The 20,293-nt window shown below is 59.6% G+C and overlaps 2 protein-coding genes across 5 annotated transcripts in view; both read right to left on the bottom strand.

The window, feature by feature from the left end:
- Nucleotides 1–474: 474 nt before the first annotated feature.
- On the bottom strand, nt 475–17,061 carry NHERF1 (NHERF family PDZ scaffold protein 1). The gene is made up of 6 exons (XM_030837567.3): nt 16,355–17,061; nt 5,730–5,891; nt 4,531–4,684; nt 2,259–2,299; nt 1,016–1,105; nt 475–804 (listed from the first exon to the last, which is right to left on the bottom strand). The coding sequence occupies exons 1-6, from the start codon at nt 16,814–16,816 to the stop codon at nt 613–615; spliced, it is 1,101 nt and encodes a 366-aa protein (XP_030693427.2). The 5' UTR covers nt 16,817–17,061; the 3' UTR covers nt 475–612.
- A 1,044-nt stretch (nt 17,062–18,105) lies between these two features.
- Nucleotides 18,106–20,293, bottom strand: part of RAB37 (RAB37, member RAS oncogene family) — a 71,384-nt gene continuing 69,196 nt past the window's right edge. For all 4 annotated transcript variants that reach the window (XM_060290978.1, XM_030837574.2, XM_030837573.2 and 1 more), the window contains 3 exons: nt 20,123–20,179; nt 19,973–20,049; nt 18,106–19,777 (listed from right to left, as the gene is read on the bottom strand). In XM_060290978.1, coding sequence (XP_060146961.1) covers nt 19,672–19,777; nt 19,973–20,049; nt 20,123–20,179 — 240 coding nt within the window. In that variant the 3' untranslated portion in view covers nt 18,106–19,671. The remainder of the gene's footprint in view (nt 19,778–19,972; nt 20,050–20,122; nt 20,180–20,293) is intronic.

Raw genomic sequence — 20,293 nt, 5'->3', positions numbered from 1 at the left:
GTGTTGCCCAGGTCTCTGGGGGGTGGGAGCAGAAACAAAAAAGTTCTAGGCTAAGGCCGCTGCTATGTCCTGGGTGTAGCAACCTGTGAAATCACATTAATCAAGGAAACGGACGTCCCGCTAAAGTCTGTGGTACTGCACTCTTTAAAAAAAAAAAAAATCAAACAAAAGTAAGATGCCCAAGCCACAGCTTAGGATGACGGCCCCCCGTCCACTCTGAGATGTTGCTGTGACCTGAGTCCTCGATCAATCCTGGACCCAGTCATCACTTGGGGTCATGTGGGAAGGTGACCTCTCGCCCAGTCCCACGATCCTTGCTCGGTGGAGGTCCCAGTGATGTCCCAGGAGGGTGGCATCGGGACACCTGGTAGGCTGAAGCACCCAGTGGGGGACAGTCTGCTTTCTGATCGGGGCCAGGACGGAAAAACAGTCACCTTCCCTGAAGTAAGGGAAGAACACAGTTCTCTAGAAAAAAGTCAGATTTGCCAAGAGAGGAGATGCTGGTGCTGATTCGTAATGTCGATTTGGGGGTAAGTGGGGAAGAGGGAAAAGGAGCCGGGTCGGGGTGTGGGGCTGGCCCGGCCCTGCCAGCCTTCCTGGTGGCTGGGGCACTCAGAGGTTGCTGAAGAGTTCGTTTTTCTTGCTCCAGTCCATCTGCGGGGCCCGTTTGCTGCTGCGCTTCTGGTGAGCCCTCTCTTTGGCCACAGCCAGGGAGATGTTGAAGTCCAGGATGGGGTCGGAGGAGGAGGAGGTAGATGAGGGTGCCGTGCAGTCCTGTTTCTTGAGGCTGTCTTGGGAATTCAGCTGTAAAGAGGAGGGGGCGGCAGAGCGCGGGAGTTAGTGCCTTGGAGAGGTGGCTCCCTTGGGGCGGTGCCCAGGGAAGCCAGGTCACAAGAACTGAACGTGGCTCAGCATGTGACCTCCACACAGGCTGGTGTGCCAGGATCAAATGTGGCCTGGGAATGGACTTCCTGTCACCCAGTGCCACCCCCCTCCGCCCAGCCGGCCGGCCTACCTCCTCACTGGTGTCACTGGAGGTGGATCTCGCCAGGGTTGGCCTGGGGCTCTCAGAGGCCGTCTCGGCCAGGGCTTCACGACTGTTCTCCTGGCACAGAGAGGAGGCGTGTGGGTGGGCAGGGCACGGGGTGGGCAGTCCTGGGCGAGGAAGGGCATTCCCAGGGAAGACAGGCGCCTCGGTCTGAGAAGTTCCACTTAAGCCCTCGCTATCCACCCCAGAGCCCCACCGCCTGAGCCTGCCAGGGCCCCTCGAGGATTTACATTTTCACATTCTTCCAAGGATCAGAGGGTAGCCCGGTTCCACCACCCAGGCAGGAGGAACCATCCATCGTGGGATTAGCCGAGTTACCCGCCCCAGTCCTCCCAATGCAGCCTTTGGGGCTGACTCGCCTTTTGGGACGGCGACCCGGGAGGGGCCTCCTGGAGTGTGGGGACACTGGGAGCACCTTTGCTTGGCGTGGGGAATGCCCATCATGCTCCCTGAGTCTCCTGCAGCCCATCTGACTGTTTACTTGGACTTGACCCCGGGATTCTTGAAGTCTTAACCCCAAAGCTGCCAAGAAGGGCTCTGAAGGAAGGAGGCGGATGAGTTCTAGACCCACAGGCAGAGTGACAGAGGCTCAGGTGGTCCAGGGCCAGCCCCTTGCTGTGTCTGTCCCCCAGCAGGAGCCCCCGGGGAAGGGAAGCCTTTGAGCAGACCCTGCAGAGAGCTCCCGTTCTGTGGTCCGACAGCGAGTCGGCCCATCCTAGAGCCAAGGCCTTGACCAGGGCTGTGGCTTGGTGCTCAGCTCGTGCCTGGGTTCCTCTGTGGCCCCAGCTGCCACCGGGCCCCGCCATCTCCCCCCAGCCTCCGCTGCCTCCTCTTCCCTCTGTCCGGGGAGGACAGGCTTTGTTCTTCCAGCCCAGACTGGAAGTAGCAGGGGCCGGGGAGCGCGCGGCCAGACACTGCAGCTCTGTTCTTGGGGGGAAGAATGGCCGCCTCTGTGCGGTGGGGAGCTAGAGGCGGAGCTTGGCACCCAGGATGGCGGGCTGCGGACGGGCCGGCCAGGCCCCTCTCCCTCCCCGCTGCCTTGGGCCCAGGCGGGGGCTGAGGGATACACGGGCAGTTACATAGCTTGGGGCTCAGGAGGGAGCAGCCTGGAAACCCGCAGTTTCCACCTGAGCCAGATGCTGTCCACCTCCCCCCTCCCCCTGCACACCAGGACTCAGCGCCAGAGAAGCAATTAGGGGTCTGCCTTTACCTTCCGGATCTCTCCATTGGTGAAGGGCTCAGGCAAGGGACCTAGGCGAAGGAGAGAAGAGCGGAGGTGAGGCAGGGGCTCTGGGGAATGCCGATGGAGTGGGGCATGGAAGGCAGTGAAGTTGCGGGGTTTGGGCAGATAAGCAGATCACGTTCCCCAAGGTCAGTGTTTAAAAGTCTCCTGACTGCCACCCACCGTGAGTACCTTTGACATTTTGACAACCCAGCACCCACATACGTTATGCGTGTGTGTGACCAAAGTTTAACGAAACAACTTGCCCTTACTACATCGCAATGCTTTTTGATTCTATTCAGTTTCATTAAAGAAAAAAAAGATGCTGGCCTCTGCCTACTCGATTAATCCCAAGAACCACTGATGAGTAAGGAGCTGTTTGAAAAAAAGCGCCGTCCTAGAGGGGGCTGAAATTCCAGGCTGGCTGCCTACCAGCCACCCGGGGAGCTTGTTAGAAATACAAATTCCTGGGCTTTGGTATCAGTTTCTGTTTCAGTGGGTCTGGGACAGGCCTAGGAATCAATATCTTTCAAATGCTTCCTAAGTGACAGCGGCATCACCAGAACTGGGACCACACCCTGGTTATGATTAGTACCTGCATCAGCTGAAAGAAAAGAAGCCCAACTCCTACTGGCCAGTGTGGGGATCGGGGTGGGGCGGGGGACCAGAGGGCTCAGGGCAGAGTCCTGGGTGTGCCCTCCCCCAGCCAATGGGAAACCTGGTGGTGGCAGAAGGGGTCAGAGGGAGAGACACCGGGCCCTGGGGTCACCCTCCCTGGGCTCACTCAGGGTAGACACCCCACCTGGCTGCAAGGGGAGCTGTTCCGTCTCTGGGGACTGGTCAGCCTGGGTGGGTTTCTTCTGAACTCTTAGCTCAAGATCAGTGTGTGTCTTTCTCTTCCCCTGGACCGTGGCCCCGGCACAGGCAGGCATACCTGACGCTCACCCAGCCTTCCCACGGTGGCTGGGCAGGGGACTGCTGGGACACGGGGACACTCACTCCCATCCCCCTGCAAGCAGCCCCTCACCCATGAGCTGTAGGCTGTCTCACTGTGGTAGGGAGGCAGCCGCTGGGAGGGGCATTCCTCTCCACGGGGAGAGTTACATCCAGCTGGGAGGAGGGTCACCTGGGGAGAGTACCCACCCCCAGGTCTCCCTGTGCAGGTCCTCTGGCCAGAGGCTGCAGGCACTGAGGTTCCCAGGGCGTTCCCACCCAGCCAGAGGGAGACAGAGGAGGGAGGAATGTCTGAGGGTTGATGACTTGGGGGTGGGGGGCAGAGAAGGATGCTGGGGGAGGCCGGGGGAGGCATTTGAGCAGCTGAGGGGAATCCAGATTTCAGCTGTGTCTTCCCACACCATGTTGCCAAGGCTGGGGGCTTCTCTTGGCTTGTTTCCCCCTCAAGGAGAAAGGGGATTATCTGAGTGACCTGGTTTCCGTGAACTTGGGAGCCAAGGGTAAAGGGGTACCCACCTCCCATGCCCAGGGTCTACTAGCGACTTCTAACTCACCCATTCCCGCCTCCAGGAACCCCCAGGACCCACTGGGCCCCTCCAGCTGGGGATCTAAGTTTGTGGCAGGACCTTTGCGTGGACCCATCTGCTACAAATATGACCCTCAGGGAGGCCCCACCCATTGCAAAGTCCAAAGATTTACCACCCAGCCCCCCACCCCTCCAGGAGCCATCTTCCCAGGGAGAAAAGTCCAGACCAGGGAGCAGAGCACCACTCAACTCCTCCCTGTCCTGGTGCAGCAGCCCTGCCCCATTTGGCTTGGGCTAGGGCGGGGGAGGTGCCAGGCTTGGCAGGGTGATGCGGGGGATGGGAAGGGCAGGGGCCCAGGGACCTACTGCTCTCTAGAGCCAGCGAGCCTGGGTTTCCAAGACAACCTGAGAGAAGGGAAGGGGAGGTACTGGGCCCTGTCATTGGACTCTGATCTGACCAAGCTAAGGCTGGAAGCCTCTCGAGACTTAACCCTTTCCTTGCATCAGCACTGCCCTGAGAGACTGCTGGGGGGAGAGGGGTGGGGGCCCAGGCCTCCCTCCAGTGCTGCAGCTTTGGCCTGGGAATCGGCAGCTCGCTTCCATCTCGCCAGCCCTCGTGCCAGCTTCCCCCCCGTCATATGCCACCCTCAGAGACCCGATGTCAGCGCCGGTGTCCTCTCCCTGACCCTCTCTCCCAACCTACACCGTGGGACACAGTAGAGGCTAGAGCACCGGCCCACACCCCTGACTGGGGGCCTCGGGCCGCCCTGCCCAGCTCACCATGCAGGTGCTCCTGAGATGGGATCACTTTGCATTTCTTGAAGAACTCATCGGTCTCCTTGTCCACCACCAGCAGCTTGGCCTCGTCCCCGCCAGCCTTGATGGCGGACACCACGTCCCCGTGCTGCCTGCCCTCCACGCAGACCCCGTTCACCTGTGGGTGGGGGCAGGGGTTACTGGCACAGGTCTCAGTTCCGGGGTGGGCGGGGGCAGCTGGAAGCAGTACAAGGGGTCCTCTCTGTCCTCGGCCAGTTGGCAACTGGGGGACACTCAGCCCCCCCCTTGCCTGTGGAGTCCTGAACCAGGCCAAGTGATCCTCCCACCTGATGGTCAGATGGGGAGGCAGGACACGTGGGAAAAGCCAAAGAAAATAGCCGGCCAAGACTGAACAAACACAGCTGTGACATGGGACGGGAAAGATCTGGGAGGCCTGGGTTGGGCCCCAGCTTTTCTAGGTACTTCCCTCCCTGGGCCTTGGTTTGCTCACATGTAAAATGAGAAGTCTTGGGAGAGCTGAGCTTCCAGCTGTAAGGTTCGAAGACTGAGATTCTGGGACCGGCCCCAAGACACTTGGTTCACGTTTCCTCTCCCAACGAGCATAGCACACGAGTGTAAGAGTGTGCCTGAGAGCCCCACTTGGGAGAAGGATTTCATCCTCCTGCCCGCATCCTCGTGCCTGGCATGAAGGCCTCGGGCAGAGGGAAGCTCTGGCGGTGGCCCCAGACGTCTAGCTGGATGGACGGGTGAATCGTGGACAGCTGAGTGTGTCTGCTCGGTGACGAAGAGCCCAGGGGAGATCCAGGCAGGAGAGAAGTCAGTCCATCTCTCCATCCGTCCACCACCCATCTTTCCTTCCTTCCTTTTTTTTTTAAATTTTTTTTTTTTTTTTTGCCACGCCGCATGGCTTGTGGATCTCAGTTCCCCAACCAGGGATTGAACCCAGGCCCCGGGAGTGGAAGCGCACAGTCCTAACCACTGGGCCGCCAGGGAAGTCCCCCATGTTTCCTTCCTTTTGTCCTTCCTTCCTTCCCACTCCCCCACCATCCTCCCCCGTCTCCCATCCATCCATCTGTCTGGTATCTCTGGGCTGCCCGAGCCTCACAGGCTAATAATGAAGGAGCAATGATGTGACGCCTGCCGCAGGGGAGGCCTCCTGCAGTCAGGAAGGAAGAGCCTGGGAGGAAAGCAAGAAGCGTTACCTCCACGATGCGGTCCTGGGCCCGGAGCCCCGAGGCCTCAGCGGGCGAGTCTGGGTCCACTGCCCGGATGAACTGGCCTGGCTTGGACTTGTCACTGTGCAGGTTGAAGCCGTAGCCGTTGGGGCCCTTCTTCATGGCGCAGAGCCGAGGCCGAAGCTCGTGCTGCGGGGAGAAAGGAGGGGCGACGGTCATCCCACAGCACCCCGGGTTCTGCCCTCCCTGCTCCGTGCCTGACCCCACCTCCCCACCGAGGAGAACTGGGGGAGGACGCAACATGCTGGCCTGGGACTCAGAAGACCCGAGACCCCGCACTGCAGCAACCCGGCCGGGTGACCCTGGGCAGGCCACCGCTCCCTCTTCTGGCAGATGCGGGGTGGGAGCAGGTTAGCTCAAGTCTCTCCCCTTCTGACATTCTAAGGGTCATCACGTTATTTTGATCACTACCTCAGTCTCTCAGGGGGTAGCATCCCTGCCAGCCTGGCTTGGTACCTGGGACAGTGCCTGGTGACCCCCAGCCCTTTTGTTCGCTGTTGTCTGCAGCGGGGGAAGCAAGGGCAGCTGGTTACTCAAAGCTGGTCAGCATGTTTACAGTAAAGCGTCTCCTCGCCCACACGGACTCCTGTCTCGTCCCCACCAAGCAAAATGGCCCAGCCAGAAGGGAGCTGGGGGCCAGATGACCACAGACCAGAGGGAGGCACAGCCAGGGGTCCCGGACGGGACAGGCACATCCCACCGGCAGAACCAAGGCTGAGGGGAAAGGCAGCAACAGAACCCCAAAGACCGTTTGGGTCCCCAAGGAGCCTGAATGGGGAGGGGAGCGGTGGGGAGCAGGGCTGGGCTGAAGGGAGCCCCGTGTGGCTGTGGCCATGGCCTGGAGAGGGGGACCCACGGAAAAGGCACAGGAAGATTGCTCTTAAACACTCAGACCCTCCGCTGAAAACAGTTTTCACCAGCCTAAGCAGCTTAGCTTAGAAGCTGCAGCCCTGGGGTACGTTTACAAGACGGAGGGAATACAGTGTGAGGGGGCCAGAGGCCTGAGCCCATGACCGACTTGGGGTGCCTCTCCCCCTTCTCCAAGGCCTGCGAGCTCTGGGTTATCACCCGGCTGCCAGGTATCTCCCGCTGAGGAGCTATGTGACCTGGGGCAAGTAATTTCCTTCTCAGAGCCTAGGGTTCATTGTAGACCATTCTTAGTGCCAGGGTTGCTAGGAGGTCCAGGGGGTAATTAACATATGTGGGAACACCTGACCACGCTAAAATCTCTGTGCCCGGTTTGCCATCGTTGCTAATATCAATACAAGCTGAGAAGTGAGATTCTGAGGGTGGGGTGGGGTGCCGGGTAGCTCTGAGACCTCACTCCCCAGCTGGGAGAGGAGAAGGCAAGGGAGGGGTGGGGAGGGAGAGGAGGGCTTACAGGCCTCCTGCCCCAACTCGCTGGCCCCAGGAGGCGGCTGCCGTCTGCAGTGAAGCCTCAGTCCCCACCCCTCTGCTCCGGGAGGGGTAGGGAGGTGGCCGGAGGAGGGTGACTCTGCTTTCCTTTAGATGCCTGGGTGGGCCTTTGTGTGTTTCAGGATGTTGGTAGGGGGTGTGGAGAGGCCAAGACAGGAAGGAGGGGTGAGGCGACGTTTAGGCCTGGGTTTACCCTAATCTGGGATAGAGGCCCCGTGCGATCTCACTTCACCCCAGACCACAGCTGAGACAGTTAAGTGAGCATAAAAAAGTGGGGGCGCCCACGGAGGCACCCTCTTTTCTCCAGTTCTCCTCATCCCTTCTGGTCCTCACTGCAGGCCCCCCCCCCCCCGCTGATGCCCCCCTCCCGCTGCTTCCCCTGGGGTGGGGGGAGGCCCTCCCGCAGCCTGCAGCCCCCGCCCCCCACCGGGATCTAGTTCCGGGAGTGAGGCTCTTTTCCCCTCAAGCTAATCCCTCCGCGGAGCTGCCAGCCCAGCCCTCCCCCAGGCCCAGGGGAACAGGAACAGGTCCGACCAGTTGCTACCACGGGGCAGGCAGCTTTCTGCCCCAGCCGGGCAGTGCTCTGCAGTCACCCCGAGAAAGCGGGGAGGGTGAATCACGGGGAAGGGAGAGGGCAGCTCTGGTGTCTCTGCTCCCCCCGCCGCCCCTCACTCCAGAGAGCCTTCCCTCCATCCTCGAGATAGGGTTAGGGGTAGGGTGAGGGTTAAGCCTGACCCCTATCCTCAAGATGGGGAAACTGAGACAGGAAGCCCATTGCCTGATGTCAGAACTTCACGGTGGAGAAGCCAGGACGCCACCCCGGGCTCTGACTTGGGACCTGTGCTCCCGCCACCATCCCTGGAAGGACCCAAGCCCAGGCTGGGAGGAGGCCCACTGGAGGTGGGGAGTTGCAAACACCGCTTGCAGCCTCTGCTGGGAGAGGCAAGGAGATGATGAAACCGCAGGCTTCCTTCCGAGGCTCAGGCTCGCGGCCTCTCGCGGGGCGACACGGCGGCGAGCAGGCCCGGCGGCTTCGGGCGTCCTCCTGGCTGGCGGGGCGGCACTGGCTGCCCCCGTGATGGGTCTCTGTGCCGCGGGCTTCCCTCACTGATCCTCAGCACCTTTCCCCCCGGGGACCCTTGCCTGGTGACTTGTCGTGTGCACCTCACTTCCTTCTGCTGGCGCCAAACCATGAGGATCTCAGGGCAGATTCACCTGCAGAGCCCAGGCCCCCGCTGCTCCCTTCCCCCTGCACTGGGACCTGTTCCGTTGCTTTCTGGGGTGGCTGGGGCGGGGGACAAGGAAACCCCAGGCGTTTTCCGAAGCGCTCAGACAGGTATAGAGCCCCACCCAGCTCCCATCTTCCCCAGTCCCCAGAGGCTCCCTCCCTTCCCATGGGGCTGGGGGGGGCTTCCCATTCTTCCCGCGTTGCTCTCCACCCTTCCCCCAGCTGCCCCCAGGAGGCGTCATTGCCAGCTGCTGAGTCAGCCCATCAAAGGCGCCCATCCCAGCCTGGTGGAAGCTGGTGCTGTCAGGAGTCCTGGGGGCACCTCCCTCAGGGTGTGTGGTCAGCACCGAGAAGAGAAGATGGGGACGGGAGGTGTCAGGTGCTGGCCGGAGCTTGGCCACCATTGCTCTGGGCCCACACCCCCAGAGCTGGGGCAGGGGGAAGAAATGGAACATCTGGGACATCCTGGGGGTGGCATGCGGCTCCCAGGAGCTCAGGAGGGGACCTGTGCCATGGTGGCAGCTCCGGAGGGGAACACGGCCCCAGCGTGTTCAGAGATTCAGGCGGGTCTTCCAGTGTGGATGACAGCTCGGAAGGAAAGATCAGGATCTGCTCAGTGGGGAGACTGGCAGAGAAGTGAGAGGAAAGCCCAGGAGGCGGTGGTGGCCGACGGGCTGTGCAAATGGGCCGGGGTGGCTGGGGGCTGGATGAGTCTCTCACTTCCAGACAATGCCAGACCTGCCTTCCAGAACAGACCCTGTCAGGAGAGCTGCCTCTAGACTCTTCCCATGGGGGCTTCTCCCACCCTGCGGGTCTCGGGCTGCCCCGAGCCTTGCACAGGCCTGCCCCGGCTGCTGGCTCCATTCCGTCCTCTTCACCCAGGGAGCCCAGTCACCTCCACCCACTCAGCCCAGGGAGCGGATGTTGGGCACGGAATTCAATAGGCACCACCAGCAGCCACCTGGAAAGCTGGGGAAAGTCGATACCCTAATCCTGGTGACCGTCTCTGGGGAGCAGGCCCAGGGCCGCTCCCTGCTCCTCCTTGGGGAGGGCGGCTGGGGGCCAACGCCCCACTGGGCCCAGCCCCGCCCTGGCCGGTGCCATGGTGATGGGCCCTATAGAAAACAAGCCAGGCTGCTTCTCCCAGGCCAGCCAGCTCCGGGCCCCAGAAGGGGCGGCTGGAGGAGCAGCAAGACCACCGGGGTGGCTAGGGGAACAACAGAGGTGACTCGTCACCTCCCAAGGCTGCCCTTCCCCCCAGCCCGGCCAGCCGAGGGCTCTTCTTTATGCAAATAAGATAAGAATGATACCCTGCCCCCACGCAGGGGAATCAGCCCCAACAAGGGAGGGGGGGTGGAGAGATGGAGCCCTGGCTGTTCTGGTGGGGGAGGGGTGGGGTATACTGGGTGTAAGGAGCCCGGGCTGCAGCTCAGGCCGCTTCACGGGGCTCTTGGAGACACAGGCCTGGGTCTGGTGCCAACTCTTCAAGGAAACCAGGATGGAGCGAGCTGCCTCTGCCTGGGGGTGACGTGTGACTGGGCAGCACGGGGGCACTGTCCTCAGGGCAGGCTGGGAAGTGACCAGGAGCTCAGACTGCTGGCCAGTGTCCAGGCTCTAGGCTGAAGGCATCCTCTCCTCACCCAAAGGGAGGTGACCAAGGGCTCGGCTGTCACTGACCCATGATCTCTGGCCCTGATGTGGCTTCATTTATTTCTCCCTAGAAGACACCCCAGCCCAAGGTCTGTGCACACTGAGGAATGCTGGCCGCCTCCCTCTGCAAAAAAGGAGCGACTCTAGGCCTTGATCTCGTGCTTTGCCGTTTCTCAGCGGGAAGGCCCTTCTCCGGAGACCCGCAGGGTGGGATCCAGATGATAAAGTGGGGGCTGCTTCTCTGACACCCCCACGCAGGGACCCTGAGCCAGGTTCTCCCTCTGGCTCTTTTCTCCCGGTGCTGGCCAGAGACCCACCCGATGGGGAGTTTGGCTCAGTTCTCCCCAGGCCTGGGCAAGCCTGGGATAGAGCAGGCTGGTACCTGGGCTGCGGCCTGGCTGGACACCACCCAGGCTGGCAGGCTCTCTACCGTCATCCCTCCTCACCCTCCTTCCAGAAGTTGCTGGATTTAACTCCTGTGGGCTGTCCCGAGAGGCTCTGTAAGGACCTTCTCGGAGCTTGTGAAATCGGGGCTCTACGTTTAGTGAGCACTTACTAAGTGCCAAGCACCCCACCAGGGCTTTATAAGTGTATATTCTTGTCAGGACCCAACTGTAACCCTTTGGGAGGAGGGTATTATTGCCCTCACTGCACAGATGAGGAAACTCAGGTTCAAAGAGGTGGCATAAACCGCTCAAGTACACACAGCTGATGGGAGAAGAGGGTCGGCTTTGACCTCAGCTCCAGAGCAGCAGTGCCCATAGAAACAGAATGCGTCACGTAGCTAACTTAAACGTTTCTAGTAGCCAAATTAAAACGTAAAAAGAAACAAGAGAAATCAATTTTAATATCTTACTTAACACAACATATCTAAAATATTATCATTCTAACACGTAATCTAGTTAAAAGTTATTAATGGCATACTTTACATCCTTTTTCCTGTACTAAGTTTTCCAAATCTGGTGTGCATTTTATTTTTACTTACGGCACATCTCAATTTCAACCAGCACATTTCAAGCGCTAAGAGCCACACGTGGCCAGTGGCTGCCCAAAAGGCCCGTACAGACCCTAGAGGTCTCACTCTCAACTCTTAGGCTGTCCCCTACGTCCCCATGGCCTTTGCTGTTTCAACTGGGCATCACGACCTTATAAACAAGCACAGGGAGAGGCCGGAGCCTTTGTCCCTGGAAAGTCAGAGCTCCGGCCTCAGTCCCCCAGCCTTGGGCGGCACTAGAACCCAGGCCTTGGGGCATCCGTACCACTTGTCCTTTTCAGGGAGCAGGAAGCCAAACAGGGTCTGGGGTCGGGGGACGTGGTGAACTGTCCTACCCTGAGGGGTGGGGGAGGAAGGCCAAGGCCGACAGCCAAGGTCAGCCTCTCAGGGGTAGTCCTTTGTGCTACAGGGAGCCCCAGAGCCAGCAAGGACAGTTCTCAGGCCCTGGGGATGAGGGTAGAGACTTGGTTACCAGACTCCCGGCTGGGCCCATAGTGTGAGAAGGGATGGGGCCTGGAGCCTGCCCCTTCTGGGCCGAGGCCTTCCATCGGGGCTGACACTTTTCCTGATGGTGTCCGCTGGGGACAGAAGCACCTGGGAGCCCTGGAGCCTTGCAGGGAGCTGGTTCCAGCAGCCTGAATTTATGCTGCTGTGATGGCCCTAGTATGGCCCAGAATGTGATGGGCAGAGATACCCAGCTGGAGGGTCAGGCCCTTAAGCACAACCCAAGCCGGATGGACGTGCAGACACTGGAGTCAGAGTGAGCGGAGTTCTCAGACACAGCCCTGCTACAGGGTACGGGCTCCCTACTGAGAACCGTGGGGCCACCGCCCGCACTGATGGAGCCTCAGTCTCCGCATATGGACAATGGGGCTAGTAGCTACCCTGTAGGGTGGTCGTGTGGATTAACTGAGATAAGGCGTGTTTAGTACACAGCACATCGCCAGACACATATAATAACTACCAGTTACTTATTATTTATCAACTTACAAAATGGAGAAAATAATACCTGATTTGCAGGGCTGTGGTGAGGGAAGAAAAAGAAAAAAATCAGTGAAGTGTGTATCACTACCTTTAGGGCCGGGCAACTAGCAGGCTTAGAGGAGCTCCCATTATTGGGGTCTAGAGCTCTGGTTTCTCTCTGTAAGAGGCTCACAGCACCCTCAAGACCTTGGCCAGGCCCCGTCTTCCCCTAATTCCTAAGCGCTCCCTGACTTCCTCAGGGATCCATGGGATGGGGAGCCTGGGGAGGAAGAGAAGGGCCCCCCCATGGAGACAGGACGGGGATCCTTGAGAAAAAAGCCCCTTCTCTTTCCAAGAGAATCATCTCCAGGATTGAACAGGAACCAGAAGGTCAGAACCAGGGGCTATCCCAGGGGAGAAAGAAATTCCAAGTATGTGACTTAAGAGGAGGAACCAGCACACAAGCCGTCACACCCTGTCCATTTCCAATCCAAACATCCTGCAGCTCAAGCCCTGCTCTGCCCTCGCAGACTCTAGCTCGGTCTGCGTGAAACGGGAACACGGGAAAGAGGTTGGAGGCTGCCAGCTAATGGTGCCCACCCCCGACTTTGCCACCTGGGGTACCTCTGGGATCAAGGTCAGGCGTGGCGGGAACCCACCCCACGCTGGGCACTTAACACACACCTTCCGCATCATCTCATCAAATCTCTCCCACAACCCTGCAGGGTGGGGTCGGGGTCCCCGTTTCACAGAGCTAGAAGCTGAGGCTCGTGGGGAACGCTGAACAATCAGGGTCCCAGAGCCAGAGGGCAGCAGGGCTGGGATTCACAGACTTTTGGCTCTCTAGTTTTAAAATGGAAGCTGCTAGTAGGCAAGAAAAAGGAGCGAGTAAAGCTCTATCTGGAATTCCAATCTCCGGGTGTGCTCTCGAGGCATGAACAGGCCCAGGTGGGTTGGGCCGAGATGAATTAGGACAAAGTCCCCCATGGCTGTTTCACATTCATCCATTCACGCAAAAATGATTTATTGAGCCCCTCCCTGCTCGGTGCCGGGGACAGTGATGGGGATATGAACATAAATCAGCCACAGCTGTTGCCCTTGGGACCCAGCACGGGCTGGTGGAGCAGATATGAACAGATGATTGAGATATTGCGTGTTCCGTGTGAGAAAAGGTGGAAGGACAGGGGGCAGAAGGAGGTGAGGGAAGAGCTCACGATGCCTGCGGGGTCGAGGAAAGGTTTCCTGGGAGGTGAGTGGTCTTGGGGAGCGTGCTTGGTGCGGAAGAGGACTGAGGGTTCCCACGTGCAGATATTAGGGGCGAAGGCTCAAAGCACATGGCATGCTGGGAGGGAATTCGGACCCTCGGTGTGGTTTGGTGGGCTGGTGGGGACAAGAGGGGCGGTGGCGAGAGAAGGCTGCCGGATTGTGAAGGGCTGATTCTTCAATGACAGCGACCCCAGATGGAGCGCTTTCGGATGCCAGGCTTGGCCACGGCAGCACGTGCCCTACGGGAGAGGCAGATCCAGGGCTAGCTGCCCCCTGGGTGGGCATGTAATCATCACTGTGAAATATGTATTAATTCAGATCTCAGCAACCAACGTTCACTGAGCATTTACTTAGTGGAGGCTCTGAGCTACTGGCTCGACAGGCATCCTCATGTAACCCCGCCAACGCCACGAGGCCCCTGCTGTCACCCCCAATTTACACAAGAGGAAATGGAAGCTTAGAGAAACTTGGCTCGCTCGCGGTGGCCCAGCGAGTGCAGCTGAGCTGGCTCAGGCCTGCCCAGCCCCCGCTGTGGGCCCCGTGCCGGCTGCCCAGCTCAAGGATTTAGGCCTCATCCTGTGACTGCGGGGGGCCGTGAGCAGGGGTGCTGTTGCTCCTCCCTCCCCGTGGGTGGAGGTGTGCCGAGCTGGAAGCACCCCGCCACCTCCTCCGAGATCAGGACTACGGGCACCCCTCACCCTCTGCCCTGCATCGTTCTCGACCCAGGCCGCTCTTCCCAGTGAGATGTCACCCGCCACCCACTCTGCATGACACTTTCCCACCAACACCTTTTTCACTTCTGAGAACTAACGATGATGTCTTAACAGCCCCCACTTTGTAAACGAATTCAGACTCAAACTAATCAGTTAACATTCAAACGCTGGGTATATCCCTTACACAGACATCCCTTGTCTCTTCAGGGAACGATGAACTCTTATGATGTCTATTAACTTTTTTTTTCTTTTCTTTTTTTGCAACGACAGGGCGGGTCATCTGCAGGTCCACCGTACCAGATTTCATGGGAACCTCCTACCAGGACTTAACGCTGCTCGGCGGCCATGCAGAGGCTAAGAGACACCCCGCTCACAGCTGGGATTCAAATGCCTGGGCATACAAGATGCTCAGTCCAGCACGCTAGGGGCTCAAGGACTTTCCATTAGTTGTAAAATTCTAGAGAAGGCAGGTGTCACTGGAATCCAACGCCCTCATTTTATTGATGGGAGAACCAAGGCTCAGAGAAGTTCTGATTTGCTCGTTGACCTGAAACCCCAAGAGGCCTGGTGATGGTGTCCCCGGGACTGGCTGGAGGGTTCTGTTCCCTTCCACGGGCCCAACAGAGCATACACACAAATGCAGGTGTCACGCCACTACCTGGGGCAACCCCATCCTGCGCTCACCCAGAGAGCAGAAGCCAACCTCTGCTGCTTCTCAGGTGGCCTGGTGGGGAGCACATGTGCTAGGTCAAGCCTCCGTCCTGGCCTCTGCGCCCCCCAGCTCCCCGCAGGCCCTCCTGCACCCAGCAGCAAAACCAAAAGGGCACCAGGAGGAGCTAAACATGACTGCAACCTAGGGGGGCGGGTCCGGGAGGCCGATTACTTGTGCCAGTGCCGAAGTCCAAAAAAAACAAAAACAGAACAGGAATGGTCAATCGATGCCCTCGGCACAAAGTTCAAACTGGATTTCTGCCTGGGACCAGAGGTCATGGGTTCCAACTCCCCAGTGTCAAACCCCTGCCAGGGGTGCTCCGACCCCACCCCCACCCTTGCCAATGCCAGCTTGTTAGCGGCAGGAAGCAGGAGCCTGGTGGCCCTGGCGTTCTCGGCACCCAGCTCTGGCTGGACAGGGCTCCTGGTGACTTCACCTCCACCAACCCAACCGGCCCTCTCCGGCTCCACCTACTACCCTTAAAGGCTGAACTGTGCCCTTTCTCTGTCAAGGGAGGCTCCTACTGGCACCACGGACACCCCTGCCAGCAGGTGGAGAGCTGGTGACGCCAAACGGGCCCAGGGGATGCCCTGGTCCTGCTCCCCACAACCCCACCCTGAGGCCCCCCCTTCACTCTCCGGGGAACGGTAGGCTCAGTACAACTTCCCTTTTGCCTCCGCCCCTCCTACGGCCGATCCAAACTGGAGTCATGAGAGGAAACACCAAACGTGGTTAGAAAGCAACCAGTCTGCTTGCTGTCCAGGGACTGGAGTGAGACAGCTGATGCCCGGGCAAGACCACCTGCTGTCCGCTGTCCAGCCCAGGAACGCTGGACCACTCCCGCCGCCGTTTCTCCTCCTCCAAGGTCTTCCCTCCCGCTCCCAGATACTAGCCAGCGCTTACTCCTCACATTCCTGAGAATCATAAATCCCCCTGGGTGGCAGAGCTCCCACCATCCCCCAGACCAGACGCCTCTGCGCCTCCTCCCTGAGCCCCACCCCCATACATCGCCTTGGGACGGTGGAGCTTCTTTCTTAGAAGTCACACCGGACTTCAGGAGGATGAAGTCCAGCCAGGCTGAAGTTCATGATACACACGCCAGCCAGCGGGCTGTGGGGAAGGGGGGAAGTGCCTGAGAACCCAGCGTGTGACCCCCCTCCCCTCCCCTCCCCTCCCAGCGCTGCAGCTCCACACAGAAAGAGCGTAGTTATTCCTCTAGCTTTTTGAAGTCGGGGCCGCTCTAGCCTCACCCCAGCTCCATTTACCACCCCCAGGGGCCGTGGAGAAAGCTGGTCACTTCACCAGGAGGGGCGGGATTGGGAGTCCCAAGGGACCGGAGCAGACACCACCGACAGAGTCGAGGAAAAGGGGACTGGGCTCCCTGGAGCCGCTCGCCCTCACCCTCACTCCCAAAGGCGCTCAGGGTCCCAGCCCAGTCTGGGGAGAGGGAGTAGGGGTCGCGGGACGCAGCCTCAAGGCTGTAACTGCCAGTTCGCCCAGTTGGCGGGCGGAAGCAGTCTCCCCCGTGAGGATCCAGTTTCAGAAAGACAAGGCGGCAGCAGGGCTGGGCGTCCGGGGCGCCTGGGTCTCTGGACTACTCTCCCTCCCACCCGGTTCCAGCCTCGCCGTCCGGCCCGGGTCCGCACTTACCCGCTCCTGATGGCTCTTCTCGGCCTCGTGCGGCTCCGGCGCGGCGGCGGGCGGCTCATTTTCGCCGCCAGCCCCCTGCTCCTCGGCGGCGGCCGGCGGCTCGGCCTGCCCGGATCCTTCCTGGGGGCGCAGCATCTCCTCCCGAACCTGGACGCCCAACTTCTGCAGCCGCTCGTCGGTCTCGGGGTCGACCACCAGCAGGCGCACGGAGTTGAGTGCGGCACGGATGCGGCTCACCACCTGCTGGTGGGTCTCTTTCTCCACGTTCTCGCCATTCACCTCCACTAGCCGGTCTCCGGCCAGCAGTCCCGACTTCTCGGCCGGCGAGCCGGGCTCCACCAGCCGGATGAACTGGCCTACCTTGCCCTTTTCCCCGTGCAGGTGGAAGCCGTAGCCGTTCGGACCCTTCTCCAGGCAGCAGAGCCGGGGTAGAGGCGCCCCGGCCGCCGCGTCCGTGCTCATCTCGCCCTGCAACGGCTCAGCGGCGTCCGGTCGGGGTCCGGAGACGGGACGGTCCACCCCTTCTTCTCACCCTGCGGGCCGGGAGACGAGAGCGAGGGCAGCAGGGAAAGCCCGCGCCGCCGAACTGGCAGAGCGAGCAGGTGTCCTGGGAGCGGCGGAGGCGAACTGCGAGGAGCCGAAGCCGAAGCTCACGGACCAATCCCCGCCGTGCGCGGAGTCTGAGCGTTCCAGAGCCCGCCCAGGCTGCTTATTCCTGGGGGCGGGGCCGCGTGGAGGGTGTGGACCACCGAGGGCCAATCAGACACCACGGAGAGGAGGCGCTCTGGCAGGGTGAACGACACCGGCCAATGGGAGCGCGCAGGGGTGAGTTTCTGCTCTCAGCGCGGCGCCCCGCGGCGGGAGAAGAAAGAGGGCTCAGGAAGTGGAAGTGTCTGTTACCAAGTGGCTGGTTGAGGCCCGGGGGTGGGGGGGAGAGGGGAGGGGGAGGAGGAGGGGGAGGGCCGGGCGGGGGCGAGTTCCTGGTACTGGGCAGAGCGGCCCGCAGGATCTTTTCTGATTTCCCTCCACCTGCCTCGGGGATTGAGAGCCAACCCTCGGGTAAAGGACCCTAACATTTCAACAGCCTTCAGCCGAAGTGTGCAACTCCAGTTGGGGGTGGGGGCGGGGGCGACTGTTGCCAGGAAAATCAATGCCGCTCCAGTGCTGCGAGCGGTCTTACGAATAAGAACGAGGTCCACCTCGGACCCGACAGAGTAGTTTGAATAACGAGATTTTTCCATTTGTGGGGCCACTTTGCTTTGTCCCAGGAACTGCTAATAGGGGTGCGGGCTCTGATCCTCGCTGGGACAGTGTGAGGGTCCAGCAGAGAGCCCAAGGCTTCACGGGGCTGCCCATCCAAGACAGGCCACCTAGGGACAATGGCGTGGGAATTGGCGTCAGCCTTTGGCTAGGGAGGTGGGGTTGGGGAGAGGCAGATCAGGGTCAGGTAACCAATCTCTGGGTACATTCCATAGGAAAAGGAGCCCTGGCTTTTTTCAATAGAGAAGGAAAAATGATTAGGACCGTAAGATAAACCTTTCAGCTCCTACTTTCAGATGAGAGGCTGGTCACAGAGGCTGGGGGCAGTCTGTTAGGGATGAGGTGACTAGTTGGGGACATTGAAGGATGAGAAGCAAATGATTTTGGCAATCAGTGACAAGCAACGACAATCCTTTCAACATGATCCTCCCCCGCAACCCCCCCCCCGACCCCCGCATCATGTGCACCTCAAAGAAGCAATGGACAGGGTGTACTTTCCAAAATACTGCCATTTACTTCTGAAAAACACAAATGCCAAAGGCCCAGAGCAGCCCATGTGATTGGATTGCCTGCGACCTGCCTTGGGCCCCAGAAGAACCCGGCAAGGTCAGGCTCCTCCCTGCTCTGCCTGGGAGAGGCCTGGAGAGCGTCCTTATCGTGCTGACTCTGCTCTGGGAGCAAGATTTCTGCCTTGAAAGCAAATGCAGCAGCTGCAGAAATGTACAGGGCATACTTTCTCACCCCTCGCCCCAGCCCTGGTGAACAGAGCTGGAGTAAAGGTGCCTCTAGGTCATAAGCTGCACGTCTCCTGCCCTCTTCCCATTGTTGGGGTCAGGGCTTTGGGAGACGTGTGACCTTGGCCCCACGTAAACTCCTTTAGCATGTAAACTCCTTGCTGCCAGTCTCCCCACCCCAAGCCTCACCCACATGACCTTGTTTTGCATACAATGCGTTGATTTTCCCAGAAATGGATGACCTCTCACTCCCTAACCTGGCTCAGTACGAAGGGAGATAAAGAAGTTTGGGCCCGAATGTCCATCTGAGAAGAAAAGGATGTGGCTGATGGGGGAGGAGATGGCCCTTGGGTTTAGGGGTTACACAACGAGGTGAGGTTTGCTCACTTCTATCTCCCACCTACTCCAGGAGTCAGGGCTTTCTTTTTATCTGGCTCTTTATCCAGTGGAAGCACTACAGCTGCTTGAAGAAGTAGCCTGTGGGCTGCATACCGGCCTAAGGATTGGAACAGAAGAATAACCTTTCCCTATCAGTAACTGTAGGTGTCTGGGGACACAGGCAGAAAGGTAGGAAGATAAGCCCAGGGATTCAGGGAGGAGGGGCTCCCCTGGGATCTGAGGTCCAGTGAATAGGAACCAGATGTTTCCAGGTGCCCTAATGTGCTTGTGGGCTGGGGGAAATGGGGTGCACCTCCCAGAGAGGGGCTAGTAAGGCCAGAGGTAGCCTAACAGACCTAATCTCTGTTACTCCTCTCCCCCCCTCCCCCCAGGGAGCTGGGTCCCTGCCCAATCTCCACATCTCTTATCTTCCTGAGGCTTTGATCTCGCTCCTGGCACAAGGGCCCTGTCTTATTGGGGAAGATTGTTCTCTGGGGAGCCGGAGGAAATGAAGGCCTGGGTCTGCTCAGCCTCTTGCCAGCTGAAGGGTGGGAATGGGGTCACTACCTGCCTCATACCCCAGAAGTGCATCAGTGCCCCCTGGTGCTGAGCTGGTGCAATATCACCCTCATGGTGGGTAGGTGGGAGGCCCAGGCCCCTGAGTCCTAGCACTAGAAGGCAAAAGGGGCACCAGCTCCCTTCCTCCGTTTTCTGGTGCCCTTTTGATTAGATTATGTATCATTAAAATGAAATAAAAATATTTTACCCTCCTCCGGGGATGCAGGGAAGCTACAGGAGCTAGAATAGGGGCAGGAGTACGGAGGGGCTGTGCACTGGGTCCCCCAACTCTCTCCTCATTGGCTCAGCCGCTTAGAATAAACCAGGTCTGAGGGAGAAGGCTGCATCCTTGTGCGTCTCTAGAGCTTCCTCTCAGCCCCTTGGGATTCACAAGAAAGAGCAGCAGCTGGGCCGCTTCTTCTGGGATTCCACATAGTCTCGGATCTGGAAGCTGGGTTCATTAGCCTGCCGCCCGGCTCTGTACTTCAGCTCCCTTGAAGAGGAAGAAGAAATGGGCTGGGAAGGCAGTGAGGAACTGAGCCTTCTCCCACTCCCACGGCCCGGGGCCAGGGGGCCTCCGAACGCAGAATATAGTTGGGCCCGGGGACTGGGCCAAGGGCCAGGCCCTACCGAATTCCCAGATGGTGCCACCCTTCCCTGCACGTTCCCTTCCCGGCTCAGTGCTCACTTGGCAATGGCCAGAAAGGCTAACTCCACGTTCATGCCCGTCTTGGCGCTGGTCTCCATGAAGGGAACTCCATACTCCTGCCAGGGTGAGATTAGCCTCAGTGGCCAGTCTCCGGCTGCCCACCCCCACTCCCCCCAGGCAGTCACTTACCCTGGCCAGCATCTCTCCATCCTCTGAACGGATCATCCTTTCACTGCTCACATCCGCCTGTCAAGCCCAGGTGGGTCACTTTGGGGAAGGAAGCCTTGACCCCGGATGGCCCCTCTCCCGCCCCGCGGGCCCAGGTTTCTGCCCTGGGAGCAGGTACTTCCCGCCCTCTGC

This window comes from Globicephala melas, chromosome 20 (genome assembly GCF_963455315.2).
Source record: "Globicephala melas chromosome 20, mGloMel1.2, whole genome shotgun sequence".
NCBI classification, from domain to species: domain Eukaryota; kingdom Metazoa; phylum Chordata; class Mammalia; order Artiodactyla; family Delphinidae; genus Globicephala; species Globicephala melas.
Note: the sequence above shows the minus strand (reverse complement) of the source record. Positions and strands in the feature narration are given on the sequence as shown.

What these genes read in the sequence shown, in the direction of transcription:
- NHERF1 (XM_030837567.3), bottom strand. Translation starts at nt 16,816, where the DNA reads ATGAGCACGGACGCGGCGGCCGGGGCGCCTCTACCCCGGCTCTGCTGC. An exon ending in AGAAGAGCCATCAGGAGCGG is followed by an intron (nt 5,892 to 16,354) that starts GTAAGTGCGGAC and finishes TTCTCCCCGCAG; the next exon opens with CACGAGCTTCGGCCTCGGCT. An exon ending in CCAATGGAGAGATCCGGAAG is followed by an intron (nt 1,106 to 2,258) that starts GTAAAGGCAGAC and finishes TCTCTGTGCCAG; the next exon opens with GAGAACAGTCGTGAAGCCCT.